General features: G+C 37.0%; 1 protein-coding gene across 1 annotated transcript in view; it reads right to left on the bottom strand.

Annotated features, from left to right (window-relative positions):
- Positions 1 to 23,114, bottom strand: part of WDR64 (WD repeat domain 64) — a gene marked incomplete at both ends in the record, with an annotated part of 60,212 nt that overhangs the window by 1,569 nt on the left and 35,529 nt on the right. The window contains 11 exons of the mRNA XM_081312614.1: positions 587 to 673; positions 2,924 to 3,004; positions 3,849 to 3,948; positions 5,504 to 5,692; positions 6,643 to 6,752; positions 7,855 to 7,916; positions 9,059 to 9,164; positions 10,346 to 10,482; positions 11,278 to 11,320; positions 16,371 to 16,461; positions 22,072 to 22,199. Of these exons, the coding sequence (XP_081168740.1) occupies positions 587 to 673; positions 2,924 to 3,004; positions 3,849 to 3,948; positions 5,504 to 5,692; positions 6,643 to 6,752; positions 7,855 to 7,916; positions 9,059 to 9,164; positions 10,346 to 10,482; positions 11,278 to 11,320; positions 16,371 to 16,461; positions 22,072 to 22,199 (1,134 nt within the window). The remainder of the gene's footprint in view (positions 1 to 586; positions 674 to 2,923; positions 3,005 to 3,848; positions 3,949 to 5,503; positions 5,693 to 6,642; positions 6,753 to 7,854; positions 7,917 to 9,058; positions 9,165 to 10,345; positions 10,483 to 11,277; positions 11,321 to 16,370; positions 16,462 to 22,071; positions 22,200 to 23,114) is intronic.

Raw genomic sequence — 23,114 nt, 5'->3', positions numbered from 1 at the left:
TGTAGGGCTTTATAGGTAATAACCAGCACCTTGAATTTCACCCGGAGGGCAACCGGAAGCCAATGCAGCTCGCGGAGTAGAGGTGTTACATGGGAGTATCGGGAAACCCCCATTACAACTCGCGCGGCCGCATTCTGCACCAGTTGAAGCCTCCGAGTGGTCTTCAAGGGCAGCCCCATGTAGAGAGCGTTACAGTAGTCCAAACGGGATAATCCATCTGCTCACATTTATTTTTCCCCAGAATGAAAGGTTTTGTATGGATATTTCCCATATAGTGAAATTCTTTTGGTTTCTTTATTGATTGCTATGTCATCTCTCAAAGAAATATAACCTAAATTGAATTTTTGTTGTCTCCAACCAAAATGTGGCAATTTTCAAAAACCCCAATAGATAAAAAAGCAAACAAGGGAACTACAATAGCTTTCGAATCTACAAACAGTTTGTCTACTTCCAGTAGATGAGATTATATATTTAGGTCAGGTTGAACTGTGGAGTCCTTGGTGCTTTTTGAGCTTAATTGTGTGTAGCTCACATTCATATACTTAACATGTATCCTGGTAGAAGAAGAAATAGTTAACTCACTTACTGTAATTTGAATAATTCTCTTGGCCATATTTTCAAAAGAACCCTCTTGATCAGTAGAAGTTATTTTCAGCTTTGGAGGTGTTACAACCTTTTTCAAGTAATTCAGAAAAATCAAGAATTATGTGAAAAGCTGCAACAGTTTATGAAGGAATATGGACAAGGAAAAAGAATCTATTAACTGGTGTCTTGAAAATTGTCTTTATAAGAGGCTTTTCAATGTTTACCACATTCAATCTTACAACCATCAGTAGTGTGCTTGTTTCGGATATGACTAGGAAAAGATTTATATTAGAATTATCTTCAGAAAAGATTCATAGTTTCAGAATTTACATACAAGATTAGTGTCTTGGTTTTTTACAAACCAAACGTTCATATTATCAACCATCCTTACGCAGAAGCAAAGTCTGACAGTTTTCCATGCAGTTTTCTTTTTTGCTTTTTGAATGACCTGTTTTGTCACATTTAGATAGTTAAAAAAGATCAATTATATATGGACCTAAACTCTCTCCTCATTCCCTGCTCAAAAATATAAAATGCCCAAGTGTCTATCATAAAAAACCCTACAGAATCTTCTGCAAACCCAAGACAGATGATAGTATACAATACTTCTCCTTAGAAGCTTCAGATTTCAGATTGTACTAAAGAATTTGCCTATCATCTAGTAATTTCCTGTATTCTTACATCACAGATGTTCAAGATGCTATAAACAGTGCAGGGTTTTTTATTTTGCCTTGCTTTTCTGTAAAACCATTAATTATACTGTCATTAGTGGAAATAAAGTACAATTGCTCATTCTGTTTTGTTGTTTATTTACAGCATTTTTCAATTACCATATTTATAACTTAATCCGGTGCTCTCCCCCCTCCCCGGCACAAATTTAATTCATTCTATTTGAAATCATCCAACTCATTCCCCCAAAGGAATGCTGAGTTAGAGCTACTCTGTACTTTGTCAGTGACTGACTACCAGGAAATTTAGGTGCTAAGGCTGTAGTCTAAACTGGGAAGTCAGAAAACTGCTAAGTCCAAAAAAGGTTCATCAATGTACTCAGCAGGAGTTTAGCTTGACTGCAAGAAGTGTTTATCTTTTAAGGCTTTCTACTAGTGAAGCTGTGCTTTTATATCACACTGAAGTTAGATATCTAAGCCAAGATTCATGCGGGAAGATTTTTAGGTTGCAAAACTATCTCCATTCAGTATTTGCCTCTCCCACAAAGACTAGTATTTTGCTGCAAAACACTATGGTTTAAATGTGAGGGTTTGTTTTTTCTTTGCTTAATAAAACAGTATTGATTGCTTTTAAAGAGCTAGGAAGCAATTTTATTCTGATTTGTATTTTAAGCTACTATGTTCTCTTAATTATTCATTTTCAACTATTAATCACACCAGAGGTTCACAAACGTGCTCTAAAAACCTTCGATGCAGTTCGCAAAGCACCTTTAAAAGGTGTCAACAAATTGTAATGCACCTAATCATCAGAATGCATGATCAGATTTTATACTTTCTCTCAAATGATAATGATGCTAAGTGGTAGCAATCAGCAGCAGTTAGTACTGTATTTTCCCAAAAATAAGTCCTAACCAGAAAATAAGCCCTAGCATGATTTTTCAGGATGCTCATAATATAAGCCCTACCCCCAAAATAAAGGCCAGTTAAGATCATCAGCCAGACAGATGCATTTAGTACATTCGTTGCAACATACAACAGACATATTGAATTATAAAATAATAATAATATATAAATATTATTGATATTATTTATTTGAATAAATGTAGATAGTTGTACATGAAAAAATAAGACACCACCTGAAAATAAGCCCTAATGCGTCTTTTGGAGCAAAAATAATATTAGTCCCGGTCTTATTTTCAGGGAAATATGGTATTAGGGAACGTAATTCAAGATGGCTCCAATGGGTATCTGTGGCAGATCAAAGATAGAAGACCATATGCAGCTTGCAGTCCAGCCTTCACAATCATGCAACACAATCTGTGTGCCATAAACATCTTGTCTTAAAATCTTGAATATAGTTCCTAGACTCCTTGAATTCTGACAGGACAAGGAATACTCTAGTGCCAAACTGAGATGGCAAGTCAATATTTCAATTACTGAAATATGATATGATTCTCACTGGAACTATCGTTATTCTACTCTCCTTGGTCACCTATGCATACAAAATTATAAAATATCAAGAAATCCCTAGTTCAAGGAAAATGTTATCAAATATTACAAACACTTTATAAATAAATACTAGCAAATTCACAGAGAATAACTTTCATAATAGCTTAATTTTAATGTTGTTTTTACGAAGCTTCCATTTATTCAGATTACTTTGAACTCACCCTATAGATTGGTATAGCTCCAAATACAATACCAGCTTCTTTGTTCCCAGATTTGAAACTTTCCAAAGGGTATTTATTTACCTGTAATATTAAAATAATATAATTTCAGTTCCAAAAATAATTGTCTCTCTGTTATTTAATACATTAATTTTGTATTTCTAAAATCTGCTTTAAGTTGAATTCATCTCCTGCTTCATTGAAGTACAGCTTCTTTAGCGAAAATAATGATGGCTAGGTATAGTTCTGACTTGTAGAGTAGACTGGGAAGTAAAAGAATCTACAGAAGATGGTAAGGCATATCATTTCTGTACTGCTAAAAAAAACCTCTAGTCTTTATAAAGTCACCAAAAGCTGAGTTCAATTCAAGGAACTTCACCACAGCAATATTCTTCATTTGATTATTTGAACATAAGTTTGCTGGTACAAATAAAGGAATGTTAGTGCTACTTTCATTATACAATGAAAGGCACACAGTTTTTTAAAATAAATACTTCAGAACTATGAAATTTAAGCATTGCTTAGTATAAATAACGAAAACAATTACAATAATTTTTATAATTTGAGTCATAATCTGACAGAATGATAGTTCTCAAATTTAACATTACACAACTGAAAAAATCAAAAGCTTGTCTAGCCAAACCCAAGTCTTCCTTACTATCTTGCTTAACATGATCCAAAATCCAGGATCCAGAATTGTGCCTCCCCAGATAAGATAGTTGGCATATAAAATAACCAGGCAAGATTTGACAGTATCACTGCCCCTAATTTTTCCAATAAGACACTGTTTCTCAACCTTAGCAACTTTAAGATGTGTGGGCTTCAGCTCCAAGAATTTCTCAGCCAGGAGTTGCATTCTACACATCTGAAAGCTGCTGAGGTTGAGAAACACTGGAACAAGACAAAATAAAGCTTCAACAGTTAGTACTTTGGGAGAAGCCAGGGCCTTGAAAAACTTAAAATCCAGATCAACTTCATGTCGGTTAGGCTTTTTCAAGTTTAAAGATGATTTGGTCAGAGTCTTCCATCTATTAAAAAGATATAATTGAGAAGCAATATGTTACTTGCAAAACAAAGGAAACATTCAGCTTCATAATTATGTCAATGATGAATACCATTAATCTCAATTCTAATATGGTCATCAAAAGAAAAAAATAGTGCTGCTCTGCTAGTTTAATGTTGCAATTTGCTTAGGCTTAAGCCCCATTGAAATACTCTTATTGAAGAATAAGATTCATTAACTATAATAGCTGTTACAGTAATTCTGATTATGCATTTGTAAGATTTAAATCAGAAATACACCCAGGCAAGATTCTGGCACGGTGTATGCTTCTTTAATAAATAAAATCTATTTATTGGCTGCCCATCCCGAGTGGACTCTAGGTGCCATACAAAATGATAAAAAACAAAAATAGTTTAAACCATTAAATTGGACAGATAACCCAGACTAATATGATCTAATAAACAACACACTAAAACAAAGCAGGGGCCTTTCACAAATCATGAACACTAATCCAGGCTGGTGATCCAGGCCAGGTTTTCAAAGCTTTATCGAACACCAGGAGAGTGGGTCCCTTCCTTATAGATTAGAATAGGAAGATAAATATTTTCAGCATTAGCTAATTGCTGCCAGACTGCAGATTCTTTTACTGCCTGACATCACAATGAGAAAAAATGCTGTTTCCCACTATGTGGCTCCTAACAATGAAACAGAAAAATCAAGCTAAAAAAGAGAGGCAATTAGTGATGACCACAGATGTAAGTAAAAGATTCAGGTAGTTGGGCAAAACAATTCCTGCTTATTTTAGAGGAATGGATCAAGATGAGGACATTTCTGGGAAAAATTAAGGATCCTATTAACAGCATTAATATAAAAGAACCATCAAGGATTTAACAGAAACTCCATTAGCTGACAATTACTGTATATGCCACTTCTTATACAAATATGATTGTGTGATGAATCTATATACTATTAAATTTCTCCTGTTTATCTGTTTATAATTTTCAATTGGGTGAAATGGTACACCATAGGACTAAGTTAAATCTAGCAGCTCTTACTCCCACTGGATTAAACTTCTGCCTCTGTCCCACTGTGGTCAGCAATGCTCACGTGATTGTCATAGCCCAATGGATGAGTGACAATTTGGAAGCAAAACCAAAATTTGAAATCTCTTAATGGCACTAGGCATTAACTAAGGGATGAGGGAAAGATTCAAATGCTCGCTGATGACAGACAGGAGAGGCCAGCCTGGGGGGAGGGCACCAATGGTCAACTGGTGAGACTTCTTCCTCCCTGGAATATACCAGAATGGGGAGCAGGAAAACAATCTTCTTCATGGTTTGTGCAAAGGGGCAAGCAATTCTGTGGGTGAATCAAGGAAGAAGAGGAAGGTTCATTAGGGCTGTGCTGAAGGTCAGAAGGGGTGAGGAAATGGTGCCAACCTATAACATATGTGGAAAGGATGATCCGGCAAGTCATGGGTTGTCTAGTTAATCATAATACTGATGGGCCTCTCATTCTCATTTCTTCTGATTTGAAAGTGCTAAACAAATTCTTTCAGCAAAGCAGATGTGCAACCTTACCTTTCCCTGTCAAAAAACAGAGGGTATTCAAACTTCTGCTTTTTATCCATAAACCTGGATTCTTCTTTTATTGTAAATGGAATTTCATTTACATCACAGGGCAAAATTATATCAGAGGATTCAGTAATTTCAAACACTCGGCGCTGTCCAAAATAGCCAAAGTAGACTCCACGAATTGAATGCCAAAGCCTTTTAAAGAAATCCAACCAAGAAATATTTTAAAAATAGTGTCAGCATTTAAGAGAAAAAAGAGATTGGAGGCAATGATATGAAGAGGCTTCAGATAATGTTATGAAAAATACTAATCAAATACAATCGGCATTATGTAGGTAGCCCTCGACTTATGACCACAATTAAGCCCAAAATTCTATTGTTAAGTGACACATTTGTTAAGTCAGTTTTGCCCATTTTATGACCTTTCTTGTCACAGTTGTTAAGTGAATCACTGCAGTTGATAAGTTAGTAACCTGGTGGGTAAGTGAATCTGGCTTTCCCATTGACTTAGCTCATCAGAAGGTTGCAAAAGGTTATCACATGACCTTGGGACACAGAAATGGCCATAAATATGAAGCAGTTGCCAAGCATGTGAATTTTTATCACATCATGATGGGGTTGTAGTCGTGAAAAATGGTCATAAATCACATTTTTCAATGCTGTTGGAACTTTGAACAGTCACTAAATGTTTTAAGTCAAGGACTACCTGTAATAATTTTTAATGAAGTACCTTTTAGGACAATACATTAATAGCTGACAGTTCAGATAAATATATGTAATTGTCAAGGTGGCAATTGTAACTTTTTATCAGCTACCCTTTGTCAACAGTTGGCTCACAGAATGATTATGGAATACGCTTGCCTGGAACACCAACTCTAAGTAAGATCTGCCCTGAACAATTCCCTTTCGTCTTCTTTTCTTTAAAAAAAAAATCAGCCATCTTCCACTAGTGGCCATCTTTTTATGGTGGTGGCTAAGTTGCCATTAGGAGAGGCCAGCATGGCCAAATTCCCAGAGTCCCAAGCCCCATTAATAGAATTTATGGTCAGCTCCAAAGCTGATGGGCACTTAGTAAAGAACCATGTAGCCTGGTTAATGCTGTGATTGAGAGCCTCAGACAGTGTCAACAGCTAAATATAACTAACCTGACAGAACCATCAGTGGATGCAGTCATCACTAGGCATTTTTCATCATCACAAAATAGACTGACTATTTTAGCAGAATGAGCCCGCCAACAAATTTGTTGCTTTATGTGCTGCAAAAAAAAATATAAGTTAACATTATCTGTAATATTGTTGGGGGGAGGGAGCACAGGGGGAGGCTCAGCTAATCTCAATGTACACGTGTTGTACTTTGACAATAAAGGTTTATTATTATTATTATATTAAGTCAGAATTTTTAACACTTGAACAAGGCATGGTGGCCATATTCAGACACAGTTAAGCCCTACATCACATTCTCACATCAAGCCAAGCCAAAAGTGGACAAGATACATTATGTCTCAACTGTATGTATGTGTGAGACAGTCTACAATGCCAGATAGTTTGGGGATTGTTGATGGGTAACTGAAAGTTATAATGTCCATGCAGTTGAAATTTAAAGAACAGGTTATGAAAAAAGGCATGAAGACTCTGGTCTCAAATCTTGTTTTTATCAAATATGAGACCATCAAATATGACAACTTAAGCACATTCAAACTGTTAATTTGATATGGAAACTAAAAATTGAGATTGGCATCACTAAGCAACGTAGTCAAGTGACCTCAAACTTTTCCAATTATCAATGTTAAGTGACTAGCTGTTTGCATTTGCTTTTGTTAATTTTTGTTGCTTTGTGACCATTTCTTTTATTTATTAACATTGCTTTAAAATTTATTTCTGCCTTCTATGGTGTTATTAATCTTTTGAATTATTTGCAAATTTAATAAGCATTCACCTCATCATTCAAGTTGTAAAAAATGTTGATATGCAAAAGCCTGTGATTGATCTTGTGACAATCTCATAATTCATTTCATAATGCCAGTATTTAATAACATTTATTTTTAATAATTTTAGATTTCTATACTAATCCAAATTAATAATCCAATTTTAATTTACAAATATCAAATTATTAAACACTTCAGTAACTTCAAAGGTGAATTTAGCAGCTTTGGGAAATAAAAATTCTGCATGTAATTCTCATTCCCACAGATGTTTCTTGAATTACACAAATCATTAACTATTTTAATGTTTCATTTCCTTTCAATTTTTAAATTAAATCTATATGTAATACGTATCAACAAGGAAAGAATATGGACTATGTTTGAATATATGTAAATGAATTGGAAGATTGGAGATATTATTTTGCATTTTGCTCACCCTGCTTGGATCTTTTGGATCTTGCAGGAATGAGCCAATATTCCATCGAATAACATTTCCCTCTGTAAGACAAATCATCTATTAAAAAATTTGAACTTTTTCATAATACAGAATTGGCCAAGAGCCATCCCTAAGATAACTGCATGGCATCAATATCCTGTAAGTTAAGAATCAGCAGAATACATATCAAGTAAACAGGGATATTTTATGATTCAAACAGGGTCTCTTGATGGCTATTTTGCTCTGACTAAAGAAGACAGCTTAATATAAATTATTTTTATATCACAGAAACCCATTTTTCTAATATAAAACAGTATTTAAGATTATAAACACATTTTCATTTTACCAAAATCTTATTTGGATTACTATGAAAAACAGATTCAACTACTGCCATCAACCTGAAATTTTAAGCACTCTTGTTATTATCTTATAAAGCGTAACACTGTGTGTATCATCTTACACAGTCTTGCCAGGTGTGGCAAGACATCTCATTTCCCCACTTTGTTTTGAGAAATTTGCTTAGATCAGAAGTTCCTACGCTCCTTATGTCTAGATAAGTTGCTTTAATGAAGATAAGAAAGGAGTCATACAGATGCAGAAGGTCTTCTTCTTGCAAAATCCACAAGTCTAATTCAGGGTTTAAACTCTAGAGCCTTTTCCTCCTGTTTTTATAAGTCAATTGAAATTTGGTTCTTGTCTTCCCAGCCTTAAAACTGGGAGACAGCGGCATGGTGTTTATGCAATGGTTTTGTCTAGTCCAGAGGTAGCCAACCTCGGCTCTTTTATGACTCATGGACTTCAACTCCCAGAATTCCTGAGTCAGCATAGCTGACTCAGGAATTCTGGGAGTTGAAGTCCATGAGTCATAAAAGAGCCGAGGTTGCCTACCCCTGGTCTAGTCTGAGAGGGCCTGATTCTTGCCTCACCAGTTTCATCTTTTGCATCCAGTTTCTTACCGTTAGGTATATTGTGTTTTAACACACACGATTTATTTATTTAGAAAGTCTATACTCTACCTACTGTTTTAACAATTCAGGGTAGACTACAAACACATTAAGAAAAATATTTCAATTGTACATTCAATTATAACTGATATAACAGTATTATTCAAAGGCCTGGAAAAGTACTTATTTTATTTATTTAACACATTTATATAGCCGTTGATCTATCTTGTATGACAATCATATTGAGCAATAAAGCTTACCTTTGTTAGCAGCAAAAAGCATTTCGACAGCCCCATCAGCACAAAGTGCTGTCAAAGGAATTGGAGGATGTTTCGTGTAAGGCCGAATTTCTTTCAGTAGATCTCCCTTTACAAAAAGAAATACAATCACACTTTAACAAATCAGAATTTTCTGCAGCTAGGACTTGGGGATTGCATGAGTCATACCCATTTTCATACCTATCAAAATAAAAACCTTCTGTATTAGCCATTAAATTGGCTTACAGCAGAATTTTATGCTTACTTCCTCCTAAGTACAATAAATTATACTATACTCAGTGTACTGCACCCTGTTCATGCATCACGCTAAGTTAAGGCTTTTTAAAGCAATGTTTGTTGTTCAAGTATAAAGGCCTGATTTGCATATTAGATATAAACTGCTGTTCACAAACAAAAATGCTGGGTTCATACATGTCATGGCCCAGCTCAGACTCTGGTGAGTATACCAAACAATGAACAGCCTGTTCCTGAGTCACTGCTGGATAACCAAGAGGCAGCTGCCATCAATCTCTGAATAAATCATGAGGAATCCGACTTGCTATCTGCTCCCAGTGCAAGGGCTTGACATGCAAACAGGAGAGCAAAGGCAAGGCCCCTCACAAGAAAGGAGCCAAATCCTTTCAAGTGAGTAACACCAGGCTTGCTTCTATGAAAGAAGAACAGCCAGCGGAAACCTCCTCACTGGCAACAACTGTCTAGTTACTCAGACTTTGTATGCCTTGATTCAAGGGTCTTCAAACTTGGCCCTTTTACGACTTGTAGACTTCAACTCCCAGAATTCCTTAGCCAGCATGCCTTGCTGAGGAATTCTGGGAGTTGAAGTCCACAAATCATAAAAGGGCCAAGTTTGAAGATCCCTGCCTTGACCACTCATGGGCCCACTGTTTTGGATTTGGAATTCTCTTAGGGCAAAAGCTTGCTAGATATACTGTATGAGGATTTGATTTCTCTGGTGTGTGCATGTGTGTCTGCACTAATATTTCTTTTGCTACTTGTTCATTTGTTTCACAGATTTCTCCATTAAGTTTGGAACCACCTCCCTATATGTAAATGTGTGGCCTGAGACACAGCAACAATAAAACACTTTTAAGCTAAAGCCAAATGAGCCACCAGTGGCATAGAAAAAATTGTGAATAGTTTTATATGTTTGGGGGACAACAGAAAAAACGGGAAAACATAGAAGATGTAGAAAAGTCTCTTGACTGGAGGAAAACGTAGCTGAAACTCTTCTTCGCTACTTCACTACTTCAGTTCCATAAAAGGACTTACCATAATGCTCCATAGATAAATGAAACCATCTTCATGTGCTGAGGCAAGTATGGGTATAGAGAGATAATTATGTTTTCCAACTGATAATACATTGGGTATTGCTCCTTTGCTTGTGGAAGAATCTGGAAGCTTTATTTCTAAAGCAGAAGACAATTAACCAAACAGTATTCATATTTTTCTTTCCTTGAACATATCTTGTTTGTCATTCTCTACTGAGGTAAAATAAAAGCTTCACTTTCCTGCATCATATTCTATTTCCACTATTCATTTAAATTTTATTAAAATAAAATCCATCAAGAGTGTTATTACATAAATAATCAAGTCTCTATCCAAATTTAATCCTGTTGACTTCATGGAAAGACTTCAAACTTAATCCTGTTGACTCCATGAAGTCAACAACATGTTGTTGGCAAGAACATGAAAACAGTATGTCATTGCTTTCTTTCAAGATATTTTTTTCACCCTCTCAATTTTCTAGGATTTCATAGTGATTTTCCATCTAATCAATTCCAACCCTGCAAAGCTTTTCAAGATCAAGATGCGTGTTATAAAATAAATTCTTCAGTTTTTTTCCCTTTGGAATTCATGTAGACCTTGTGGAAATTATTCCTTTGCTTCCTGAAGGGGAAGAATGTGGAGAGGTGTTTTTTTTCCTGAAGCAGAACACAATTCAACAAACAATATTCATGCTTTTCTTTCTTTGAACATAATTACTTGTCATGTCATATTATTAGATTTATTAATGCATCTATGCCCACCTTTTAAGCACTTCGGTGCTTCCGATACAGAAGTATTAACCGCAATTTTCCTTGCCTGCCATTGAAGTAATCTCAAATAAACTAGCTGTTGCAGTTTTTTAAAAGTGTTTCTTAAACATACCCTCAAAAATATAGCTTATTGTCTAAAGGAACTAAAATGTTTCTGATTCATACCTGAAAGAGTAGTTGCACCAACATATTCTCTTATAACGCTATTCTGAAATCAAACAACAGAAATTTAACATTTTAGTTTTATTCAGTCCACTTCAAACTTAAATTAATCCTGTTGATTATTTTCAGCAAAAAAAAACAATCTTTTTTAAAATGTTCTCATAATTAAATAAATCATGATTTTTTTCAGAATATGTGCACAAGGTGGGGTGAACGCTCTTCTAGCCTGCAATAGAAAGGCTTTGTGGCCCAAATAGTTATATCCCCAAATTCAGACACACCAAAATTCCATATATATATTCCACTAAAGTTCTCAGCATGTGACACAGCAGTCTAATGAGCCTTCTGCTACTGATTTCTTTAATGAATTATACCAACCAGTCATCTCATTGCACTTTTGGGAACAGTAGGTAATAATACTACCAGCAGAGAAAGTAATATAGAAGTAGCGCTGAACTTTAGGCTAATACAAATTATTTTACCCTATTCTCTATCGAAGTAAAATAAAAGCTTCACTGTCCTGTTCTCCTGTACATAATGGATGGGAAGGTTATATGAAGCGTGAACTCCTGTTTCCAGCAGATCTATTCCTGTACTTGATGCTTGCTTGAAAAGTACAGGTCCTTAGAAGGTTTCAGCTTATATTCTGTTCCTGCTGCTTCTAAGAATTATTCCAACCCTATATTTATATTGATTTGCCTGCTTCATCATGATAAATCGTGTGCAAGTTTTTTTTTATTTTTTATTTGATTTTTCTAGATCTATGTGATTTGGGGCTTTGTCCAATTTTGTCTAACGGTTTACATTTTTAGTTTCCAAAATTTCACAAACAGTTTTTCAGTTCTGATGAAAAGGGAACTAAGGCGTATTAGAGATATCCTGATTTAGTTGAGGAATATTATTGCCATGAGAAAATTCTCCCTGGGCATAAACTCAGCATTCAGTTTGCATGCAGTTGCAAACTACCATTTTCAGATGATTTTTAATTGTTTTTTTTTTCTTATGCATGTATCCACAGATGGCAGAACAGAATCCCTGAGGTTGGATTAGAATACTTGGAAAATGTAAGCTTGGATGAAATCACCTCAAGAAAATACAAGAAAGGGCAATAACATAGCTTTCATATTCACAGCAGGCTTTGAAAAAAATATGTGCCATCAAGATAGTATTGATTCTTAGTGACCACATTGATCTTGTCTATCTGTCCCTAGCCTATCTTTTAGGCCTTCCGACAGTACACTTCCAATGATGTAAATAAGTCCATCCACCTTGCTGCTAGTCATCCTTTTCTTTTCTTTTTCCTTCTACCTTTCCCAACATTAGAGTATACTACAGAGAATTTAGTTTTTGCATAATGTGTCTAGAGTAGGATGATTTTAGCTTGTTCATTTGTGACTTTGGAGTGAGAATTTTGGGTTGATTTGTTCAATGATCCATTTACTGTATATGTTTTCTTGGCTTAACCATAGTTCGAATGCATTAATAATGTACTTCTTTTGCTTCCATAGAGTGTCACAGAGAATCCCATGGCTTGCACTCTACTGATCTTTATCAGTACAGACACATCACATGGCTCTACCAGGTGCTAGTATGTAACATATTTTTGGACTGCTTGTTTTATTTATTTATTTTTATTTTATTAAATTTATATACCGCCCTTTCCCGAAGGACTCACGGCGGTTTACAGGGTATTTTAAAATCAAACCAATACAAAATACAAAAGTTAAAAAAACAATTAAAAAAGATTAAATTATCCCTAAAAATAAAAACCCCAGTTAAAAATTCTCAGCCTGGGCCGGAGAGCTGAAAGAGCCAGGTCTTCAGGTCCCGGCGGAACGAACGAAGGTCAGGGGCAGTCCTAAGCTCCACGGGCAGCTGGTTCCAGAGGGCAGGCGCACCCACAGAGAAGGCCCTCTCCCTGGGTGTTATCCGGCGGCAATCTTTTACCGGCGGCACCCTGAGAAGACCCTCCCTGTGTGAGCGCAGTGGACGAAGGGAACTTGATGCTGGCAGCAGGTGTTCCCTCAGATATCCCGGACCCAAGCCATTCAGGGCTTTATAGATCATCACCAGCACCTTGAATCTCACCTGGAGGGCAACCGGAAGCCAATGCAGCTCGCGGAGTAGAGGTGTTACATGGGAGTATCGGGAAACCCCCATCACAACTCGCGCGGCCGCATTCTGCACCAGCTGAAGCCTCCGAGTGGTCTTCAAGGGCAGCCCCATGTAGAGAGCGTTGCAGTAGTCTAAACAGGAGGTCACAAGCACATGAGTGACTGTGCGTAGGGCATCTCGGTCCAGGTAGGGTCGCAACTGGCGCACCAGGCGAACCTGGGCAAAAGCCCCCCTGGTCACGGCTCCTATATGGTCTTCAAAATTGAGCTGTGAGTCCAGGAGGACGCCCAAGTTGTGAGCCCTATCAACGGGGGGTAACACCTCACCCCCCCATCGTTAAAAGTGGAATAGTTTGGTTAACCCGAGATGCCGATATGCACAGCCACTCAGTCTTGGCAGGATTGAGACGAAGCCTGTTTCTCCCCATCCAGACCTGGACCGCCTCCAGGCAACGGGACATCATGGCGAGGGCATCGCTGGGTTGGTTCGGGGTGGAGAAAAAAAGTTGGGTATCATCAGCGTACTGATGATACCCCACCCCGAAACCATGAATGACCTCACACAGCGGCTTCATGTAGATGTTGAACAGGAGGGGCGAGAGAACCGACCCCTGAGGGACTCCACAAACGAGAGGCCTCGGGGTGGATCTCTGCCCTCCCATCAACACTGACTGCAATCATTCCATTGTCAATTCTAAGGCTGGTTGTTGTACCTGCTGTCATTAGCTACTCTTAGTCACCTTGAACAGTGAGATGGGCAGCAAATAAATTTGATGATGATAATAATAATAATTAGTGTGGTCTCCTTTGTATTTAATTTTAATCACATATTTTTCATGTGCTCCTTGATTTATATTGCAAATTCTTTTCATTTTTAGCTATTAGGCAGTGTCATCGACAGCTAGGCTATTAATGTTTCTTTCTCCCACTTTAAAACCACACTCATCTTTCTAGTCCAGCTTCTTTTGATATGCTTCGCTCGCACAAGCATGAAACCGAAGACACCAGCCTGAAGATGACGAGCGGGACCTTGTCGAAACGTCGCCAAGACACCCTCAATCCTACACGGGAAAAGACCCGAATACGCCAATACCTACATACAGGGCTTTTTTTGTCATAGAACGCTCAGAACGGAGTTCCGGCACCTTTTTTGGATGGAACCTTGTAGGGTAGGCAAGGCGGGTTGTATGACATGTGTGAGTTCCGGCACCTTTTTCTTTTACAAAAAAAGCACTGCCTAGATAGATAGATAGATAGATAGATAGATAGATAGATAGATAGATAGATAGATAGATAGATAGATAGATACAGATACAGATACAGATACAGATATGTAAATTATTCAAATTGCTAATAAAGAATTTTAGGGAGGCTGAAATGATCATTTCGAACTTCTTATGTTCTCATCAGTCAGTCATATCTGGTTCGAATCTTAGATAAAAAGGGTATGACTGACTGATGAGAACATAAGAAGTTCGAAATGATCATTTCAGCCTCCCTAAAATTCTTTATTAGCAATTTGAATAATTTACACAAATAATGAGCTGTCATAAGTTGTGACTATATCCTGTGGATAGCCTTGAGTTAGGCCGAACAGTAAAGAAAGAGTTAATTAGCAAGGCATATTCAAAAGACGTGACATTTAATACACACACACACACACACACACACGTGTGTGTGTGTGTGTGTGTGTGTTGAATAAATAAGGGGAAAATATAGCCTTGCTGCACTCTTTTGCCAACCTGGAGCCATATTCCATCCAGACTGTGGCTTCCTGACCTGCACCTATGTTTCTCGTGAGAAAAACAAGGTGTTCCGGGATTGTCATTTTTTTCTAACCATATTCTAGAACTTGACATGGTTGATACAATTGTATAATCAATGAAGCATGTGGTAATTTATTTTTGGTATTTGACTTTCTCAAATATCTAGCATGGATCAGCAATAGCCCGTGTGCATCAGCAATAATTTATTACTTTATTAAGATCAAACCACATACACAGAAAAGTGCAAAAGATTTTTGACATGCTATGAACCTTCATCACGATTAACAGTAAATGAAATAAATGCAAAAGAGCTGGCTAAATCCTAAAGCCATAAAAAAAACCCTATATTTAGTCACAGCCTGTCTGAGGACAGAATGCACTCTCCTTGTCCTCTGGCATGCTTTTGCTTCTATTTTCAGCCAATAGTGACTTCTTGTTAAATGCAACCTCAGAATGGTGGTTTAAGGTGGCTGATGCTCTGCAGCTTTGCTGAAACTTTGAGGAACAGACAGATGGTAACCCGGATTAGAAACCATTTATTTATTTATTCATTCAGTTTATTTGCTGCCCATCTTGCCGTGGGGCTATTCTGGGGGGCTTACAATAGTAGAATGTAAAATTATAAACAAATGTAAAAATAATAATAATAAGAACAATGAAACAATAAAAACAAATAATGAAAATACAGCAATATGAATTAAAGGATGGGTGGGGAGAGAGCAGGATGCTCAGGGAGGACGGTGGGGTCTGCTATTAGTCTAATAGTCACCTCCAGTTTTGTATTCCCCCATGGTACAGGTCTTCAGGCTCTTATGGAAGGAAACCATGCCTTGAAATTACACTGCTTCCCTATACCACGATTAAAGTTAATCATCCTTTGTGTAAATTTAGTGATTTATGGTAAATCACATGTACTAAACTACTGATTGTTTTAATCATGGTTTGTGGAACTGACCATAAAAACCTAGATTATATATAATACTAAAGTATGATTTACAAACCATGATTCATGGCTCATGAAGGACACTAGTGTATTATGACTCAGCTATTTTAATACCTGATTATGCTCTAAGAATGGTTTGCAATCACTTTTTGACTTCACGGTCAAAGTTTTTACTTGTGGATCTGGCTTTTTAACATTTACATCCCTCCTTCCAAAAAAATAACAACTGCAACAATTTTTTTTTACCATTCTCCCTTCTGAAAAGGAACATACCATCTTTAACACTGAAGTATTCTCTTCTGCTTCCTGTGTAGGAATATCCTCCCAACGTGCTTCTGAAAAGGTGGAACATTCACTTGTATGCCTGTGTGGAAAATAAAATCCAGCAGGAAAATAAAATCCAGAAGGGTCAGTGTCTGAAAATACTGAGAATATTCTTAAGAATATATTAATCATCGTATAGTCTTCTTTGTTTTGCTTTTTTGTTATTTTTTTCCTAATAAACCTACCACAAAGGCTTGCTCTAAAGTCAGAATTGTAAGTTTCTTTAAAAAAATGTAAAAATCAGTATAAATAGCACTTTGCTATTTATGTGAAAGGGGAATTGAAGTCACTATTTTCATCATTCAGAAATTGAGTAATACCAGTGACAACCTCAGATGCATGTATCTGAGCTGTAAATAGCAAACGTGATGATAGACTTCTGACAGAAAGGATACAAAAAGTGAACAAAAGCTGAGATTGGTGGTGCAGTTTCATGTCTGTCATTGGATGTGCAGACTGTTTTTGTTCTTTAGCTAATAACTGAGGAAAGAGTGAACATGAAAAATAAAATTGATTTTATATTGTAATTTATTGTATACTTAAGAGAATGGTTCAATATTGAGTGGGGAATAAGATAGAGATGTGTTGTCCCTTTCACTAAGAGATTGATGCATAACTGTATAAAGAATGATTATTGCACTTTAGAACTGGGTTGGTCATGGAGATAAACATCCATATGTTTTTATATACATATGATACCATGTTGTTGGTTGACAGCCTGATAAATTATTTGCAATGAATGTTAGGCAGATTATATGATGCTAAAGGGATATAGATCTGAAAATTAATGCATCAAAGACCAAGATAATTTTGTTTGAGAGAGAAAATGGAATGAGCTACTTGCAAGTTAAGTAGACATTTGGAAAAAATGGAGCCAATAAATGAGTTTGTGTACTTAGTAGAGCATTTCCTAAAAATCGGAAAATGGATGGAGAAATTTTAAGGCATGGAAATGCTGGTAGTAAAGTAATAGGGAATATGTGTCTGATTTTTTTAACAAACTGAATGTTTTTTTAAAAAGAAAAAATGTTTATAAGAATATACTTCTGCCCACTTTGTAACATGGAACTGAAAATTGGGTAAGTTAGGAGAAACAAAAGTAAATTGAAATGCAGTCAAAGATGTGTGGGTGATAAAGCAAGAATGAATGGATGCTGAATGAATGTGAATGGAACACAAAAAAACCCTGACAAGTACTGTATGTAAGAAGTTTGTCAGAGTGATTTGATCATGTAGACCAGAGGTCCCCAACCTTTTGGGCACCAGGGACCGGTTCTGTGGAGAGAGATTTTTCCGTGGACTGGAGGGGGCGTGGTTTTGTGTGCTGCTTGTATCCTGCGGATGTGGCTTTGCTTGTGTGCGTGGACCAGTTGCTGGCATGCTGTGGACCGGTCCCGGTCCACAGTCTGGGGATTGGGGACCCTTGATGTAGACAGAATTAAGAAGGATTAAACTGAAAAACAAATCTAGAAAGGAAGAGTGAATGAGTCAACTGATCAGGAGGGAGACTGTGAAAGTTCTCACTGGATGATGTTCACGAGATCCTGAAACAGAAGGCCATGAGAAGGCAATGTATGAACAGAAGTAGGTACATGGTGGAACGAAGGATAGTTTGCAAGGACAGAAAATATGGAGAAGTTCAGTGAATTGTATCTATGGAAATTAGTTTGGGCTAGTTTTCTTTGTCTTTTTTCAACCTAATAATTTTAATTTTTCTGGCTTACTGTTTTTAGTCCTTTTTTGCACTCTGAATAACACTGCTAACGTCAAGAAGAAATAGTATGAGAGGTCCATATGCATATAAGAACGGGTCTAGGACAACTCACCATAGCCAATTTGCTGTGGGACAACTAAATGTTGAATTAATTGTTTCATTTTATTATTGTTGACCATATTTTCATCAAAATTATTGTAACTTGTATTTCTGGATTGACTTTATTTCTTTTATTATTATTGGCCATGGTTCCATTGAAATTAATTTAACTTTTATATCTGTTGAATTGTCATGTGGCAAGTTGTCCCATAGCCAGTTGGCTGTGGCAAGTTTGCCATTACAAGTTGGCTATGGCAAGTTATCCAATTCCATGTAAGAACATGCAGAATAACTTTTCCCCTTAGCAAGCTGTGGCCATTAGTAGTGAAAATCTGAACTGATTTATGGGGATCAAAGTTGGCTATCCAATATCATATTTTGTCTACTAATTTAACATCACCACCAGATGGATCTGTAGCTGTCTGGCAAACTGTACTCAATGAGTAGTCCTCAATGGCACTACATCCACATGGAGAGAAGTAAACAGTGGGGTACCACAAGGTTCCGTCTTAGACCCAGTACTCTTCAATATCTTCATCAATGACTTAGATGAGGGAATTGAAGGGGAACTCATCAAATTTGCAGATGACACTAAACTAGCAGGAGTATCCAACACCCCAGAAGGCAAACTCAGGATCCAAAAAGATCTTGACAAACTTGAACAATGAGCCCTATCCAACAAAATGAGTTTCAATGTTGAGAAAAGCAAAGTTTTACATTTAGGCAGGAAAAATAAAAGGAACAAGTACAGATTAGGCGAGACCTGGCTTAAAAACAGTAACTGTGAGAGGGACTTTGGTGTCCTAATGGACAATCACTTAACTATGAGTCAGCAGTGTGCAGCAGCAGCCAAAAAAGCTAATGCAATCCTGGGTTGTATAAACAGAGGCATAGATTCAAGATCACACAAAGTATTAGTACCGCTTTATAAAACCCTAGTAAGACCACACCTGGAATACTGCATCCAATTTTGGTAACCATATCACAAAAAAGATGTTGAGTTTGGAAAAAATTCAGAGAACAGCAACTAAGATGATCAAAGGCCTAGAGACTAAAACATAAGAACAGCTGCAGGACTTGGGTTTGGCTAGTCTAAAGAAAAGAAGAAATATGTGAGACATGATAACAGTATTCCAGTATTTGAGGGACTCCCACAAAGAAGAGGGGGTCACGTTATTCACCAAAGCACCAGAGGGCAGGACAAGAAACAATGGTTGGAAACTGATCAAAGAGAGAAGCAACCTGGAATTAAGGAGAAACTTCCTGACAGTGAGGACAATTAACCAGTGGAACAGCTTGCCTCCAGAAATTGTGGGTGCTCCATCATTGGAGATTTTTAAGAAGAGGCTAGACAGTCACTTGTCTGAGATGTTATAGGTTCTCCTGCTTGCGCAGGGGGCTAGACTAGAAGACTTCCAAGATCTCTTCCAGCTCTATTCTATTCTACAAGAAGCAATGGTCAAGAAACAAAGGAATCTAGAGATGTCTACAATCTCTTAGGACTATAAAACAACTTTGGATAACTAGGAATTTAACAGAATGTGACTATTCAAATGTAGATTTCCCCCTACTTTATAGAAAGAAAAAGCTTCTCCACCCAGCTACGATAATGTATAGTGTTTCATAAAGAATTGACTTACCTCTCCGACATAGTATCTCGATACAAGAATAGTAACCAGTTGATTTTAAGTAATTCAGATCTATCTGAGTGAATAGCATGTGGAGCTTTGAATCTGAAAATGAATAAACTTTGCCTGTAGTTTTTTTCACATGTGTTAGATATATTGTTAAATAGTACATTTTTCCTCCCTCAAAGTATGGCCAGAATCATTATACATTTTAAAGACTTTGTTAAGTTGGTTTCAGTTACAGTTTAATAATAATAACAACAACAACAATAACAACAACAATAATTAGAAGGAACCTTGGAGGTCATCTAGTCCAACCCCCTGCTCAGGCAGGAAACCCTACACCATTTCAGACAAATGCCTCAGATGAGACAAATAACTGTCTCATCTCAAAAATTCATAGACTGTTATTGTAGGATTCCCCCAGGGTTGAAAATTTCCAATTAAAACTAAGTGAATTAATGCTTTATACTACTAAATCTCCAAATTTAGCTTTTCAATAATACATAGACCTTCAGTGAACTCAATCAAATCTGCCTAAACTACAAACACCTACTTCTGCAGCAATCTTGCTTGTGCATGGGATAATTTTTTAATGGTGCTTAAAATCCCATAATTGTAAGAATGAGCTCTTCTGACTCAACTCTTTTGGGACTGGTTTTCAAAAGAGGACATTTGCCTGGGGCCCATCAATCTATTCTCTCTTTTAGAAGCTTTGCTTTCTTAGCCAGGGTATAAGAATTATTCATCTACTTTAGTAGGACGGAAGCAATCTCTATTAGCATTTCCAAGAGACTTTCACCATGAAGATTAAAAGCAAAACTGGTGGGGGAAAAAATATGGGGATGGTACTGTCTGGGATCCATTCTTTGTATAAATATTCTTTGAAGCAGAGAAGAATGAAGCAGTAAAGAAGTTATTTACAGGTACCGTAGTTCCAGGACAAATGGTTTTGAAGTGCATCTAAATAGGGTCCAGAAAGTCAAAGTTATTTCTTCTGCCTTTAGTGCAGAATTTTAAAATATGCTCAAGGGAACAATTCCACTGAAACTCTTGGAGATGGAAAGCATAGCTACAGTATATCTTATAATGCAGCAAAACTAACAAACAGCCTAGAATTTTTTTCCCCTTCTGAACAAGCAAGAACAAGAGAGTTGGCATGTTGGCTCTGGCCAGGTGAACTAAGCCTGGATGGAGGCAAATAGGTTGCTGAACCACACTGCCCTTTACTGAGCCAAAGTTCCCTCCTCTATGCATTTCACCCATTCAGTGCCATTTGTCTGTGACTCAGGTTATGCACAGGAGATAATGATTGAGCGTGTCATTTCTGACAGTGCATTTTTTCAACCACTCACACTGGGAAGAGAGAGCTGGAGAATTTCTCCTTGCTCCAGTCTTGAAGGACAGGTCATGTACAGTGAGGCTGGGTTGACACAAAATGGCTGATTATCCCAGGGAAATGACTCGGCCCTGGATGCCTCCATGGTTGTCCCAGTCAAAGAGGGAAAGGCCACATTTGAAAGTCTCTTTGGGAAGCTATAGCTTCCTGCCACATTTGATTGTAGAAAAATAAATCTATGGTGGCCCAATCCAGAGCAGCAGCAGCAGCAGAGAGAGAGTTGGAAAAAAATTATCTCCTTTTTCTGCTTCTTTTTCACTCCTGCCCCATATGCTCATGAGGGGCTAGGATTAAAAGTAAATCAATAAGTGAGAGGGAGTTGCTAGATCAGTTCTCTTTTGTGGGATTAGTTTAGTTTGTTTCCAAGCCAGAAGCAGAATGAAAAAACAAATCTATAAATTTTCCTTTGCTCTTCTCAAAATATAGTTGATTTGGGAAAGAGAGCTTAACTCAAGTCAACCATGGGCTGTTTTGTCTAAGACCACTGATTAATTTATGTTGACTGAATGACACCATAGCTTCATCCATGACTCAAGTAATAATATCATTATGAACAGGATTTCTGTCTACATATGGTTAGTGAAATAGAGTGCCTATAATAAGGGGATTTACCAACAATCAAAATAACAATCTTCAGATTTGTCTCTGGATTGCAGTAGCTTATTCCTAGCTTAATACTTGCATTTCTCCTTTTCTCACACTGGGAACTGTTTTGAGACTGAACACTAAAACAGCATTTATCTTAGATAACTGGATATTACCAGTTATCTACCTCTCCACATCTATTATATGATAAAGTGTTTTACTTACATGTGTCTGGCTGTGGCAGCTTCAAAATCCCACATGATAATAGAACCATTTGCACTTGCAGTAGCTAACAAACTGTAACCTTCTACTTTTAACAAATCAAAGCACGTTACTTCAATCCTAGGAGGTAGCTGAAAAATACATACAAGATTTATAATTAAATTGAGGAGCTGCTATTGAATGAAATGTATTATTATTAGTGCTGTTACAACTACCTGTTAATTACAGAACAATCCATAGCAACTGATTGTACTGGATATTTTTAAAACAAACTTACCCCGACAGTTAACAATTTAAGAGACTGAAATTGCCCTTCTTTACCTCTTCATCATTATTTCAAATAGAGCAAGGGTATGTATAGACTCAAAAGCCAGTTCCTAGAGGGTGCGATTAGCTTGGGAATGTAGAAGGCCTTCTCTCTCATATGTACTATAAAAGTGAGCCTTTTAAGGCACCAGCAGCTTTACAAGGGCCTCTTCTACAGTTTTTATCTCACCAGGTTTATAATAGGAGTAAAGGCTGTTGCTTAAACATTTATATCTTAAGCCATTTAATTAATTTCAGCACTCTAAAGTTATGTCTGAAAATTGGTTATTGGTACAGATCTTTAGTACAAGATTTTCACAGTTTTCCAGGGTAGCTCTGGAGTATATTGCAATCAGGACCTAAGCAAGATGTAGATAGTTGTTCGAAACTCAGAAGGCTCCGGAATGGTCATTATTACTACAAAAGTATAATTGTGTAGATGTCTTATTTGCTACACCTGTGAGTTGTGAATCCAGAGAAAACTGAGACTGAAGGGAGCACTGTCAGATATGAACCTGCTCTTTCAAGGGAAATGCACATTAGCCAACAACCCCTCTGTATACTCTGGATTTAGTTTAAGTATCTCTCTTATTTGGCCATTGCAGAGTTAGGTAAATAAAGGCAATAGTTATTTCCTTGAAGTCCTATGATAATGAGAAATAGAGCTGGGTACTAATAGTACTGATTCCAAAACACCACATGACAACCTTCAGTGATTTCAGACAAATATTGAAAAACAT

Source organism: Vipera berus (assembly GCF_964194415.1).
Source record: "Vipera berus genome assembly, chromosome: 1".
Lineage (NCBI taxonomy): Eukaryota > Metazoa > Chordata > Lepidosauria > Squamata > Viperidae > Vipera > Vipera berus.
The sequence above is the reverse complement of the archived record's forward strand: the minus strand, read 5'-3'. Positions and strand labels throughout refer to the sequence as shown.